The following is a 14,831-nucleotide window of genomic DNA, read 5'->3' on the forward strand; positions in this document are numbered from 1 at the left end:
ACATGTAGAAGCTACATATAAAAGGCTAAATAAAAGGACAATACATTTAGCAATGTATAACATTAATAAATTCTATCTTAAATGTATTGCAAAACACTGAGGCTATAGAAATTATGATCATTTCAATAATTTATACCTGGAGAAATTATCTTTGTAAATAGATTTTGATTGTTCAGGCAATTGTAAGCATAGTAATTTATAATACAACAAAAATTATCAACAGTATAAAATAAAGTTTTAAATTTGATTGTATTATTGATGCTGAAAACAGTTATAAGATGGTGATGCAGTATTTTTTTTTTTTTCTGAAGCCAGAAACGGGGAGACAGACAGACTCCCGCATGCGCCCAACCGGGATCCACCCGGCACGCCCACCAGGGGCGAAGCTCTGCCCACCAGGGGCGAAGCTCTGCCCACCAGGGGGCGATGCTCTGCCCCTCCGGGGCGTCGCTCTGCCGCGACCAGAGCCACTCTAGCGCCTGGGGCAGAGGCCAAGGAGCCATCCCCAGTGCCCGGGCCATCTTTGCTCCAATGTGAGCCTTGGCTGTGGGAGGGGAAGAGAGAGACAGAGAGGAAGGAGGAGGAGGGGTGGAGAAGCAAATGGGCACTTCTCCTATGTGCCCTGGCCGGGAATCGAACCCGGGTCCCCTGCACACCAGGCCGACACTCTGCCGCTGAGCCAACCGGCCAGGGCCGGTGATACAGTATATTTTAACAACTTGAATTAAGTTGATTTTAACATATAGGATGCCCAATTTGCTAGGCTGCTACTTTAAACATTTACTAAAATTAATTCTTGCTGTCAAATTAAATTAAATCATAAATATCAACTGAGCACCTAAGCACATAAAATGGACTATGCCAGGTACTGTACAGAACAAGGGAGATTAGAACCAGCTTTGCTTTCACAGGCTCAGAGATGCCACACTCACACATAACACATGTGTGCAAGCTATATGCTAATTACTATTTACACTTACGGGACACTGAAAAATGTGTACATATCTAACACAATGACTTATAAAATACTGATCTTTACACGTATACCTCATTATTTATATTTTTATTTTCAGTAGAAGACATAAATACTACAGTTCACTTGAATACATTTCTCACTAGTTAAATCACAAGTCACTTTGTAATTAACTGATATAAGATAGTACTTTTCCCTGCATTTCACTTTCTTAAAAGCAAAACAAAACACTTTTATTTCAATAGGAAAAAATTTACATGTAAAAGTCAAAGACAGTAATTTCAGTAAAAATGGAAATCAACCACCATATCTTTTCTTGAGTTCTTCAACAGAATTACCCTTCAATCCTGATTTCTCTAAGTGATTGAATAATACATGTGCAACTGAAAAAGAAAAAAAAAAAGTATTCATTTTTAATCTCAATTTTTAAAAATTTAGTGAAACAAAAATTAAAGGGAGTAATTTGATTTGACAGATAAAACTTCACATATGAAAGCAATAATCATTAAGAAGATTCTTAATAAATTCTAACTCAAATGTTTAAAAAGCCAACCCAAGAACAGAAAATTATACAGCAATCCAACGATGTTTCTTACCAAAATATTTTGCTTCAGAGGTAAAACATTTCCCCTATACCAGTGGTCCCCAACCTTTTTTGGGTCACGGACAGGTTTAATGTCAGAAAATATTTTCACGAACCAGACTTTAGGGTGGGACGGATAAATGTATCACATGACCGAGACAAGCGTCAAGAGTCTTAAGACGGATGTAACAGAGGGAATCTGGTCATTTTTTAAAAATAAAACATCGTTCAGACTTAAATATAAATAAAACGGAAAAAATGTAAGTTATTTATTCTTTCTCTGCGGACCAGTACCAAATGGCCCACGGACAGGTACAGGTCCACGGCCCAGGGGTTGGGGACCACTGCCCTATACCCTCAATGACATTAATCTTGCAGAATAAACTTAACTCATTCTGAGCTTCCAAATTTTTTTACTCTATTTAAAAAGTAGACTTTTAATTATTATAAATTAACTGTTTTTCAAACTTGTCATTTTATTTTAGAAAAATTTTATTACTCTAAATTGAAAATTAGCAATAACATCTACAAAATCATGTTTGATGGCTAAAAATACACTTTATAGTATATAATAAAATAAAATATATATTGAGTTAAAAGATCTTTCTATGAACCATGTAAAATCTCCCTAGGCCCTGGCCAGTGGCTCAGTGGATAGATGGCTGGCCTGGCATATGGACATCCTGGGTTCGATTCCCAGTCAGGACACATAGGAGAAGCGATCATCTGCTCCTCCATCCCCGTCATCTCCTCCTCTCGCAGCCAGTGGATTAAATGGTTCAAGTGTGGCCCCAGGCACTGAGGATACCTCCATTGGAGCATTCAAGCCTCAGGCACTAAAAATAGCTCATTACTCCAGTATCAGCCCTAGATAGGGGTTGCCTGGTGGATCCCGGTTGGGGTATATGTGGGAGTCTGCCTATCTCCCCTCCTCTCATCTAAAAACAAAACAAAACAAAAACAAAAAACACTCTCTAAATTGCCTGACCTGTAGTGGAGCACTAGATATAGCATCAGCCTGGAATGCTGAGTTCACTGGTTTGAAATTCCAGCCTTGCCCGGTCAAGGCACATATGAAAAGCAATCAATGAACAACTAAAGTGAAGCAACTATGATCTTGCCTGCCTGCCCCGAAAATCAATAAATAAAATCTTAAAAAAAAAAACAACTCTCTAAATTATATATTTACTTGCCTAAGTACAACATAAATTTAGTTTTTTTAGTTACTGAGACTCATTCAATGTCACTGCTAGAAACATAAAAAAGAAGTAAGAATAGGAGTCCAAAGTATGTTTCTTCTAGGAGGCCTGAAAATGGTGTGAGTTTTTGCTATCTTTAAAACAAAAAGAAAGGCCCTAGCCAGTAGCTCAGTGGATAGAGCATCAGCCTAGTGTATGGATGTTCCAAGTTAGATCCCTGGTTAGGACACACAGGAGAAGCAACCATCTCCTTCTCCCCCTGTCCTCTCCTCCTTCTCTCTTTCTTCCCTTCTCTCACAGCCAGTGGCTCAACTGGTTTGAGCACTGGCCCTAGGCGCTGAGGATAGCTCAGTTGATTCTAGCATTGGCCCCAGACAAGAGTTGCCAGGTGGATCTCGGCTGAGACACAGGCGGGAGTCTGCTTCACTACCTTCCTTCCTCTCACCTAAAAAAAAACCAACAAATAAAAACAACAAAAATACCTGGTACTCTGGTATTCTAATGATTTTCCCCCCTAAAACTACAGCATAACCCAAAACTCTTAAGTGAATGAAATTTCTGCAGAGTTCGATCTTACTTATACTAGGGTTTCCCTCCCCAAAAACGGGCATTCTGCCAAAGACTGAGGGAGATACAGAAGTAAGGGTCTAATTCTTCAGGCTCATCACCTGCCACTCTTTCCCCCTAACTCTACAATCCAGCCACACTGCACTTCTTTTATTCTCTAAACTCAATTGGCTTTCCGGCCTCAGAGCCTCAGAACACATCACTTCCTCAGTCTTAAACTCTTCCCTAACCCCTTCATCTAATTGAATCCTGCATTTGAGCTTAAATCAAACAAACTCCAGGAAATTAGTTCTCTCAGAACCAGTTAGATTTCCAGTGTACCCATGCCCAGTTCCACGCCCCTTGTGGCAGAGGGAACCTTTATAAGTTCCATGATGGAAGGAGCACACAAATTCTGTATTACTGCATTTTCAAGTACAGCAGCCTAGACCCCAGAGCAGGACTGCCTGATTTAAATCCTGCGTCTGACTCCTAGCTATATAAAATTGATCACATTACTTATCTCCCTTTGCCTCAGTTTCCTCCTTTGTAACAGCTGAATGTCATCATACCAATACCTCAAATTGTCATTGTCAGGATTAAAAATTTTAATTTTATTTAATTTTATAATTAATTTAAATTTAATCATATGTACTTTGGACATAATAAACATTCAACAAATGTTTATCATTTGATTAAAAAATAAACAATGTAAGAATAAAGAGATATGGAAAAGCTCTCTACACAGAACTTACTCTTTTTCTCAGGTTCTGACATAAACATTACTGCCATTTCAAACCTTTTCAGTTCAGAAAGCCTTTGTAAAACTTCCAAGATGAGTGATGGCTTTTCTCGCCTGAAATAAACCAAATGTGAAACAAATGGCCCATTAAAAGTAGCTCATTTAATTCTTTACTAACACAATATTACTAGTTATATATAAATAAGGTCTTTGTCTTCTTCCTGAATACTATCTTTAAGTGCCCAAATGAAGAAATGTATCAAGTCAACTAAAGAAATTATAATATTCTCATATGTGGGGCTTAGCACAGATGTTATTAATCTGCTCTACCACTTGCCACTTACATACCCTACTTTTTTCCAAAAAAAAAATATCAAAGTTCGCCCTGGCCGGTTGGCTCAGCGGTAGAGCGTCGGCCTAGCATGCGGAGGACCCGGGTTCGATTCCCGGCCAGGGCACACAGGAGAAGCGCCCATTTGCTTCTCCACCCCTCCACCGCGCTTTCCTCTCTCTCTCTTCCCCTTCCGCAGCCAAGGCTCCATTGGAGCAAAGATGGCCCGGGCGCTGGGGATGGCTCTGTGGCCTCTGCCTCAGGCGCTAGAGTGGCTCTGATCGCAACATAGCGACGCCCAGGGTGGGCAGAGCATCGCCCCCCTGGTGGGCAGAGCATCGCCCCATGGTGGGCATGCCGGGTGGATCCCGGTCGGGCGCATGCGGGAGTCTGACTGTCTCTCCCTGTTTCCAGCTTCAGAAAAATGAAAAAAAAAAAAATATCAAAGTTCTTTTTCCTCCTAATCATTTCCCTTATTACTGCTTGCATGCATCATCTCTTTCCAACTTCTGCAACTGTAAAATTTACTAGAGAGCTAATTTTGCTATATAGAAAGTAGTAATAAAATGAATTTCCCATACCACTAGAAATAGAATAGCACAACAAAATGAAAGTATAACTAAAAAATTCAACTTACTCAATGTAAAAGTCATGCAGAATTTTAATGATTTGGTTGAATACATCTGGATCTAAATTTTTCTGAAACAACTTAGGATACAAGGATGGTTCAATTTTCTTGGAAAAAATAAGAGTTAGAAAATTAAATTATGGCAACATTCACCTATAAATTACTTATATAATAATTGCTTAGGTGAATAGTAATGAATAACAATAAGCATTAGTACATAATGAATAGGGGGAGGGCCACACCGAAATGTAATTGACAGAAGAAAGAAGGTTCAAAGAACTACAAGATAATCACTCTGTACAAGTCAGAAAAAAACCTCATGAACAGATAGATAGTGGTCCACCGCCCTAAGAAAGACTGGAAACTTGAGAGCTCTCAAGGAGCAATAAAAATAGAGTTTAAAAAGTAAAATTACATAAGATACTGTATTTGGAAATAACTGTATACTGCATAATTATAAAGGATTATTACTATAATTATTCCAGAGAAAAACTATGTTAATTCATTATTTGGTAAATTTCATATGATTTGATTCTTAAAGCAAATGAAAGCTCATTTTCAGAATGACTGCCTAAATATTGCAAGCATTACTTGACACAAAGAAGGCAGTCAATGTATTTTAACTTCTTTCCCCATCTTCTTTTCCCCATCTTGAAGAGGAAAAATTAAGTTGAGGCCCTGGCAGGTTGGCTCAGTGGTAGAGCGTCGGCCTGGCGTGCAGAAGTCCCAGGTACAATTCCCGGCCAGGGCACATAGGAGAAGCGCCCATCTGCTTCTCCACCCCTCCCCCTCTCCGTCCTCTCTGTCTCTCTCTTCCCCTCCCGCAGCGAGGCTCCATTGGAGCAAAGATGGCCCAGGCGCTGGGGATGGCTCCTTGGCCTCTGCTCCAGGCGCTAGAGTGGCTCTGGTCACAACAGAGCGACACCCCGGAGGGGCATCGCCCCCTGGTGGGCAGAGCGTCGCCCCCTGGTGGGCGTGCTGGGTGGATCCCGGTCGGGCGCATGCGGAAGTCTGCCTGACTGTCTCTCCCCGTTTCCAGCTTCAGAAAAATACAAAAAAAAAAAAAAAAAATTAAGTTGAAGTTATGATATATGAAACCAGGTAAATTATCTTTAGAGAAGAGAATTTAAAACAGAATCTATTTACACAGGTTCCCTGGCTGTAAATATTTAAAATGTTCTGGCTAGGCTGATATATGTGTCAGGCAAAGGATAAGAGCATTTTCTATAATCATAATATACAAAAAAACAAGTAAAACACTATTATCACATAATGACAAAGATGTTCTTTAACCTTTTATTTACAATAGAACTACTAGCTTCCTCTTTCTTACCTTCAAATACTGATATAACATATCAGGACAACTTTTCAGTTGTCTGAAGTCAGATTCAAGCTGGAATGAGTTGGCAGGAACTAGAGGAAGAGCAGTTGGCATAAACTGAGCAGGTGTTCTGTCTACCTCTATAGAAATCTTCTCACTGAAATACTGACATACATCCTGTTTCAAATTAACTTGAGGGCTGAAATATTTCAGAGACATCAGTCAAACAACTGAAAAGAACCAAAATCAGTCAAAGCTTACATAAGACAACATCAATGGAGATTTTTACTTTTCTGATTTTACTAATGTTGTATTATCTATTTATATTGAAAACAACAGGTTTATAAAAAAAACAATATACACATATGTGTATTTCACAAGACAGATTATGTATGCCTCTGTAAATTTTCACATGCTACACATGACTATTCTCATCTGTGGGCTATTAACCTGGCCACATTTTGAGCACACTATTTCTATACCAGGGGTTCCCAAACTTTTTACACAGGGGGCCAGTTCACTGCCCCTCAGACCGTTGGAGGGCCGGACTATAAAAAAAAACATGAACAAATCCCTATGCACACTGCACATATCTTATTTTAAAGTAAAAAAACCAAAATGGGAACAAATACAATATTTAAAATAAAGAACAAGTAAATTTAAATCAACAAACTGACCAGTATTTCAATAGGAACTATGCTCCTCTCACTGACCACCAATGAAAGAGGTGCCCCTTCCGGAAGGGCGGCGGGGGCCGGATAAACGGCCTCAGGGGGCCGCATGTGGCCCGCGGGCCGTAGTTTGGGGACCCCTGTTCTATACACTGCATTTACATCACATATACTTCCAATTCAGCCTTTCAGAAATCTCAATTATGAATTTCAAGAAAGATATTCTGAGAAGGAAGAAATGCTTCCTCCTTAAAAATAAAACCAAAACAGCCTGCCTGACCAGGTGGTGGCAGTGGACAGTGTCGGCCTGGGATGCTGAGGACCCAGGTTTGAAACCCCGAGGTTGCTAGCTCAAGCACAGGCTCACTGGCTTGAATGTGGGATCATAGATATAACCCCAAGGTTGCTGGCTTGAGCAAAGGGTCATTGACTTGGCTGGAGCCTTTCCCCACACCCAAAACAAGGCATATATGAAAAGACAATCAAGGAACAATTAAGGTGCTGCAACTACAAGGTGATGCTTCTCATTTCTTTCCCTTCCTGTCTGTCTGTCCCTGTCTGTTCCCTCCCTCAAAAAATAAATAAAAACAAAACAAAACAAAAAAACTACAACCTAGTTTCCCACAATCCATACTAACACTTTAAACAGAACTACTAAAATTCAAAAATTTTTTAAAACTACCTAATAGGATTATTGAGTGCAATGCAAGAATATATGAATCAAGTTTCAATACTCTAAAATAAAATCTAGTCAATATCTTTTATATTCTCATCATTAAGAAAATATGTGAATATTTTTTAAAATTCCAAATAAATTTAAACAGCCCACAAATCATCTTAAATATGAATGACTGGAATAATGTTAATGTCTGAATTCTACATTTTTAGATGCTTCCTTTTAAAAAATCTTTTTTTGCCAAATTAACAATGAAACAATACACTGATGTTCTAAGAAACTGAACAAAATCAGTTTGTTAAAGACAATGTCTTATCCTCTTTCAATTCCCTCTATGGTAAAGAATTATCATTTCTTATGTAAAACATCTCTGAAGAGTAAGAATAAATAAAATAGAAAAATTAGAATATGAAGGTTGACAATTCAAAAAAATTATAGTGATAAATACAAACCCAAACTCTCATTGATAATAACAATTTTCTAGTGGAATTAACAAATCCTACTTACTGCAGGGCTGAAGTATCACTGGTTTCTTCTATTTTCAACACTTTTGCTTTTGGAATATCACTTGTAGGCAAAAAGTCATCCTGGCTTGAATTCTTCTTACTTGCAGTGCCTGCGGTTGCTATGGCATTTGCCAGATTAACAGGATTACTCTCCGGGGCAGCAACAGTAGTGCTATCTGGCACATCAATAGTCTGTATCAAATTACCAGTTTCTTCAATAATAACCTTCTTGAGTGGTTTCTAAAATAATTAAAATCAATTCCTTAAATCAACACATACAGGTTTTCTATTTTAGGGTTGCAAATTAAAAGATTGCAGTGTTCTTACAGCCAATATTCCATTTACAAGTAAAGTCAATTTGACGGCTAGACAGACTTAGGAGTTGTACTCAGAGAATACAAATAGAAAGATGCATAGTACTTAGTGTATGCAGTTCTAAATGGGGGGAGAGAAGATGTACATATATATAAATAAATACAAGGCAATGGGATACACACCACAAAAGGGGAAAGCACAGAACTGTAAGAGAACACGGAGGAAGGTAGATCATCACTGGCCTCAGCAGACTTCCCAGAAAGAGCACACAAAGATGGCAGTGTGGAAGAATGATTATGGTCAGTGAAAAGCAGGTGAGTCCAGTGGGGCTGGTGCAAGGGGAGAAGTGATAGAGACAAAGCCTAAAAGGCTCCTTAAAAACAGCGTGTAAAGGCACCTGTGAGCCAGGTCAAGGAGTCTGGACTTTGTCCTAGAGGCAATCAAGCCAAAAAAAAAAAAAACAAAAACGACCAAACTTACTACAATATTGTGGGCTGACTGAAGGCAAGAAGAACAAGGTCAGGTAATAACCAAAGTTCAGTATGAAACAGACCAACATTCAAACCTAAGTATGTTTTCTATATAAATAGTAACTGGATAAAACCAGCCCAGGATTAAAGGTTTGCCAAACAATATTCACAAACTCAGTAAGTACTTGGCCAAAATAATGGTTTATAATTTAATAAAATAAATTGCATCCCCATTTCAATCATTACAAGTGTCAAACATTTTCAATTTCTTCTAAACTTTATATATAGATAGTACTCTTATTTTTAATGAAAAACTTTCTTCAGTATGCTCTAAGTGTTCAATTCAGTTGTAGAGCTGAAGTGTAAATCAGAAAGTTATAAATATAAAAACTTTTGATATATATGAAATTCAGTGTTAAAACCAGACATTCTATTGGCATAGCTAACATCCGTTGGGAACAATTGTTACTGGATCAGTACACATAAATAAGAAAGCCATTAGCAAATTTGTTAAAAGAATCCTGTTAGCAGTTGTATTTTAAAGGACAGTCATATTAAGCTAAGACCTCTACTTTGTTGATAACTATCATCAATAGTTTTCTATCAAGATATTGATCAAGACTAAAATTTGACAGACAGGCAATAATTACTAAATAATATCAATACAGTATCATTTAACACCAAATCCTTTCACTGATAAAAGATATGTAAGCATGATCCTAATTAACAAGTTTCCTAGTAGATCATCTCCATTAATCACAGAGCAGTGGGTACTGAGAGCTGCTGAAGGCTACTACTGATGTCTGGGGGGATGGGAATGACAGTGTGCTGCTAACAGGAGGAAAACTCAAAAGATAACACTACAGAGAAATTCACAGAAAGATATGACAGGTTCAATTCATTACTTTTTAAAAATTAAAATTTGGAAGAATGACATTTTACTTAGCTCTTTATTACGGCCATTTCAAGAAAAAAAAAGAAATAAGAATAAAGGGAAAGAGGGGGGGGAGGCTAAGGATCAAATAGAAAGGTGAAGTTTTTATTTATTTGTTTTTTGAATTTTTCCCAAGTTAGAAGCGGGGAGGCAGTCAGACAGAGTCCCGCATGTGCCCGACCATATCCACCCCACATGCCCACCAGGGGGCAATGATTTGCCCATCTGGGGCGATGCTCTGTTCCTGCAGGAGCCATTCTAATGCCTGAGGCGGAGGCCATGGAGCCATCCTCAGCGCCCCAGCAAACTTTGCTCCCATGGAGTCTTGGCTGCAGGAGAGGAAGAGGGGGAAGAGTTGAGAAGCAGATGGGCGCTTCTCCTGTGTGGCCTGACTGGGAATCAAATCCCAGACTTCCACATGCCAATCCGACACTCTACCGCTAAGCCAACCAGCCAGGGCCAGAAAGGTGAAGTTTCAATATGAGAAAACAGAAAAATGAAAAATTATTTTAGCGAGACCAAGAAAGCTGGAAAAACTTGCATTAACTACCACCCTATCAGGGAGTCCCCGGCCCTACCTTAGCTGATACACTTCACTGGTCTCCCACACACTCTCTGCAGATTTGCAAAAAGTACTCCCAGGCTGCCAGCCCTGAAGCACAGGCTACCCTCTGGCCTACCTCCTGACCAATTTCCTCAGTGATAAGAGAGACTTACAATTATGTAACTAGAAAGAAAAGTAACATTTGTTTCATCAGACACTGCCTTAGCATTAAAGGACATTATTCCTTTGATCTCAACTAATCTGTGAGGTATTCTCAATTTGAGAAAAAGTAAGGTATTCTCAATTTGAGAAAAAGTAAGGATCACACAGGGATTGGGTAATTTGCCTAAGATTTCAAAATTTATAAAGCAGGGCTCAAATCAACTTTAAAAAGTATTATGACAAACTACACCTTCTATTTTTGAAATAAATACCCATATTTTTATAATACAAACTTATAAAAATAAACAGCCTTTCCCCTTCTCAGTAGGATAACAACTTTTGTTTGTCATGAATCATTTATAGAGTGGTTTACCCAAACCTCTCATTTCATAGAGGTGTTCTATTTTAAGATTCTGTCACAAGAGACTAAAATTCATGTGGCATTTTCACAACTATTAATATAAGTTGATTTTTAAAGTGAGGGAGAAGAGAACCAAACAATTTTATAAAAGCTGCTAAAGGTATATGGCCTGAAATATTACTGTACATATACCGATATCTGATTTAGGCAATTATAAAGGTAATGTCTTTATAATTATGACAGCAAAATCTGGTAAAGGTTTTTTTAAAACCTGTGAATTAGTCATACAAAGATGTAGAAGTCTCAGTGATATGTAATTAAATATTTAATCACTTTTATTTAAAAAAGTAAAATTACAAATAAATATAATGTATGAAAGCAACTAGATTTATGCCTGGCACATGAAACAAGTAATAGAAACAAGTAACAGAAAATTTAAGAGTAATATCACAAGAACACTGGAAGTACTAAACCAAGGATTCCTCCATCTGCTACTAACCTGAAATATGAACTTGGCAAAATAAACATTATTTCACTTTCTATGTAAAAAAGAAGAAAAAAATATCTGCTCTGATTTCTTATAAAATTGTTATTTCTGTCAAAGCAATATCCATGCATAATAGTTAATTATAGGGCACAGGGAGGGAATCATAGTCAGTGCAGGGCATGCAGGGAAATTTTGGGGTGCTGATGCTTTTCAATTTTTTAACTTGGTTGATGGTTTCACGGGGATTCACTTTAATTATTCTCTAAATCTTTTTTTTTTTTTTTTTTTTTTTTTTTTTTTCATTTTTCTGAAGCTGGAAACGGGGAGAGACAGTCAGACAGACTCCCGCATGCGCCCGACCGGGATCCACCCGGCACGCCCACCATGGGGCGACGCTCTGCCCACCAGGGGGCGATGCTCTGCCCATCCTGGGCGTCGCCATATTGCGACCAGAGCCACTCTAGCGCCTGGGGCAGAGGCCAAGGAGCCATCCCCAGCACCCGGGCCATCCCCGCTCCAATGGAGCCTTGGCTGCGGGAGGGGAAGAGAGAGACAGAGAGGAAAGTGCGGCGGAGGGGTGGAGAAGCAAATGGGCGCTTCTCCTGTGTGCCCTGGCCGGGAATCGAACCCGGGTCCTCCGCACGCTAGGCCGACGCTCTACCGCTGAGCCAACCGGCCAGGGCTATTCTCTAAATCTTAATTTATCTTGTATACTTTTCTGTATGTATTTTCTTTCAAAAATTTATATATATAAAAGCATGCTCCAGTGGCGCAATTGGTTAGCGCGCGGTAGTTATACAAAAATTTATATATTATATAGATACATATATTTTTTCATTTATATATGTTTTAATATACCAATGTTGGAAACTACCTTAGAGTCACATTATACATTTGTCTTAAATTAATTCAATTTTTAAAGTTTAGCACAAAATAAACTGCTGAATTCATGCCAGCTATTCTTTTTGTTCTAATATTAGCAGGAAAAAACTTGGCTTTGTTAGATTTAATGAAAATCAGTATGGTATACCAAAAACAATGTACAGCACATATAATCCTGCCTATACAAGATTTTAGATGTAACCTCACACAAGATCCAAGACTATTATAATCCTAACTCTTGGCCCTTGGCGGTTGGCTCAGTGGTAGAGCGCTGGCCTGGCATATCGACATTCCAGGTTTGATTCCTGGTCAGGGCACACAGGGCCCTTCTCCCTTCTCTCTCTCTTCCTCTCCTGCAGCCATGGTTACATTGGAGAAAGTTGGCCCCGTGGCCCCAGGCGCTGAGGATGGCTCCATATGCACCATGGTCTTGCCTCTGGTGCTAAAAATAGCTCAGTTGCCGAGCAACAGTCCCAGGTGGGTAGAGCATAACCCCCTAGTGGGCTTGCCATGTGGATGCTCATTGGGGTGCATGTGGGAGTCTGTCTCTCTGCCTCCCCACTTCTACTTAAGAAAAAAATTTAAACATAGAATTAAAAACAATCCTAATTTCAAATAAGAATAGTAATAGAAAATTTCTAATTACCACCAAAAGTAAAACTCCTTCAAATTCCTTTATCAGAAAATAATGTGGAAATATTTAGCTTTATAGTTTAAATTGAAGGCACTTAAAAAGATCCTAGTGCCTGACCTGTGGTGGCGCAGTGGATAAAGCGTCGACCTGGAAATGCTGAGGTCACCAGTTCGAAACCCTGGGCTTGCCTGGTCAAGGCACATATGGGAGTTGATGCTTCCAGCTCCTCCCCACCTTCTCTCTCTCTCTCTCTCTCTCTCTCCCCCTCTCTTAAATAAATAAAATTTTTTAAAAAAAAAGGTCCTAGAACTCTACATAGCTCAATTTTCCCCAATTTTGTTCCAATACTCCTAAAACATATTTTTAAAACATTCTAAAAATGGCCTCAGGAAGAGTTTTTTGTTTTTGTTTTTTTCAATTTTTCTGAAGCTGGAAACAGGGAGAGACAGTCAGACAGATTCCCGCATGCGCCCGACCGGGATCCACCCGGCACGCCCATCAGGGGCAACACTCTGCCCACCAGGGGGCGATGCTCTGCCCCTCCGGGGCGTCGCTCTGTTGCGACCAGAGCCACTCTAGCGCCTGGGGCAGAGGCCAAGGAGCCATCCCCAGTGCCCAGGCCATCTTTGCTCCAATGGAGCCTTGGCTGTGGGAGGGGAAGAGAGAGACAGAGAGGAAGGAGGGGGTGGGGGTGGAGAAGCAAATGGGCGCTTCTCCTATGTGCCCTGGCCGGGAATCGAACCCGGGTCCCCCGCACGCCAAGCCGACGCTCTACTGCTGAGCCAACCGGCCAGGGCCAGGAAGAGATTTATGAGATTTTTTTCCCTTTCTTTCATTTATCAGAGCTAAGTTCAGAACCACTCCTTCCAAGTCCAAGTGTTCTTGAATTCTTCCTCAGGATTTGTAACCTGTTAGGTTGTAAGCATGGTGACAACGGTATACCTTGCATAGACCTTGAATGCATGAAGGCTACATCATTTTGCAATTTGTCAATTTTAGTTTCAATAACTCGAAGCTGCATTTCAAAAGATTTTTCCAAGTTGCTTATTGATCCCTTTAATTTATTTACTTAAAATTTTTGAGTGAGAAGTGAGAAGGCAGATCCAACATGCATCCCAACTGGGGTCCACCTGGCAAGCCCCCTATGTGGCGATGCTCTGCCCATATGGGGCTGTTGCTCCAGTGCTCAGCAACCGAGCTATTTTAGTGTCTGAGGCGAGGCCATGAAGCCATCCTCAGCGCCTCGGACTAACTTGCTCCAAACCAAGCCATGTCTGTGGGAGAGGAAGAGAGAGAGAGAGAGAAAGAGAAGGGAGGGTGGAGGGGTGGAAAAGCAAACAGTTGCTTCTCCTGTGTGCCCTGAATGGGAATTGAACACAGGACATCCACATGCCAGGCCGACGCTCTACTGCTGAGCCAACTGGCCAGGGTTCCTTTAATTCTATAACATACTATAAATACTCATTGGCTGAGTGATTACACTATTCCTTACTGCTGGACACACTCTCAGGTGAGGCACTGGATTGCTTGTGCTTGGTATCAGTGACTCGTAAGTGTTAGTTCTTCTGTGTATGTTTCTTCAATCATCATTTTTGGTTCAGGAATCATAAGGAATAATGCCCCTTTGTGGTCATCATCCACTTGGTGGCATATCATGGCCAGTTGGCAATGCAGGTGACCTGGGGTATACAGGTAGAAGGGGAAAGTTTGTTGGGTGTGGCTTCCTTAGCACTGAAGATTTGCTGGGTAATCACCTTGTAGGGCTGCTGTGTGGTAGGCTTGCCATGGTGGGTGTGAATGTGTTGTTCCTCTTTTAAGAGATTATAATTCAGTAATTTGTTTCCAACTCTTATTCATATCACAGAC

The 14,831-nt window shown here is 40.0% G+C and overlaps 1 protein-coding gene across 1 annotated transcript in view; it reads right to left on the reverse strand.

Annotated features, from left to right (window-relative positions):
• Positions 1 to 1,174: 1,174 nt before the first annotated feature.
• RPAP3 (RNA polymerase II associated protein 3) overlaps positions 1,175 to 14,831 on the reverse strand; it is a 42,084-nt gene continuing 28,427 nt past the window's right edge. Inside the window, exons 13-17 of the mRNA XM_066369041.1 lie at positions 8,178 to 8,416; positions 6,336 to 6,522; positions 5,012 to 5,109; positions 4,057 to 4,157; positions 1,175 to 1,356 (exon numbers count right to left, since the gene is read on the reverse strand). Of these exons, the coding sequence (XP_066225138.1) occupies positions 1,271 to 1,356; positions 4,057 to 4,157; positions 5,012 to 5,109; positions 6,336 to 6,522; positions 8,178 to 8,416 (711 nt within the window). The 3' untranslated portion in view covers positions 1,175 to 1,270. The remainder of the gene's footprint in view (positions 1,357 to 4,056; positions 4,158 to 5,011; positions 5,110 to 6,335; positions 6,523 to 8,177; positions 8,417 to 14,831) is intronic.

The sequence above is a fragment of the Saccopteryx leptura genome, chromosome 2 (genome assembly GCF_036850995.1).
Source record: "Saccopteryx leptura isolate mSacLep1 chromosome 2, mSacLep1_pri_phased_curated, whole genome shotgun sequence".
NCBI classification, from domain to species: Eukaryota; Metazoa; Chordata; class Mammalia; order Chiroptera; family Emballonuridae; genus Saccopteryx; species Saccopteryx leptura.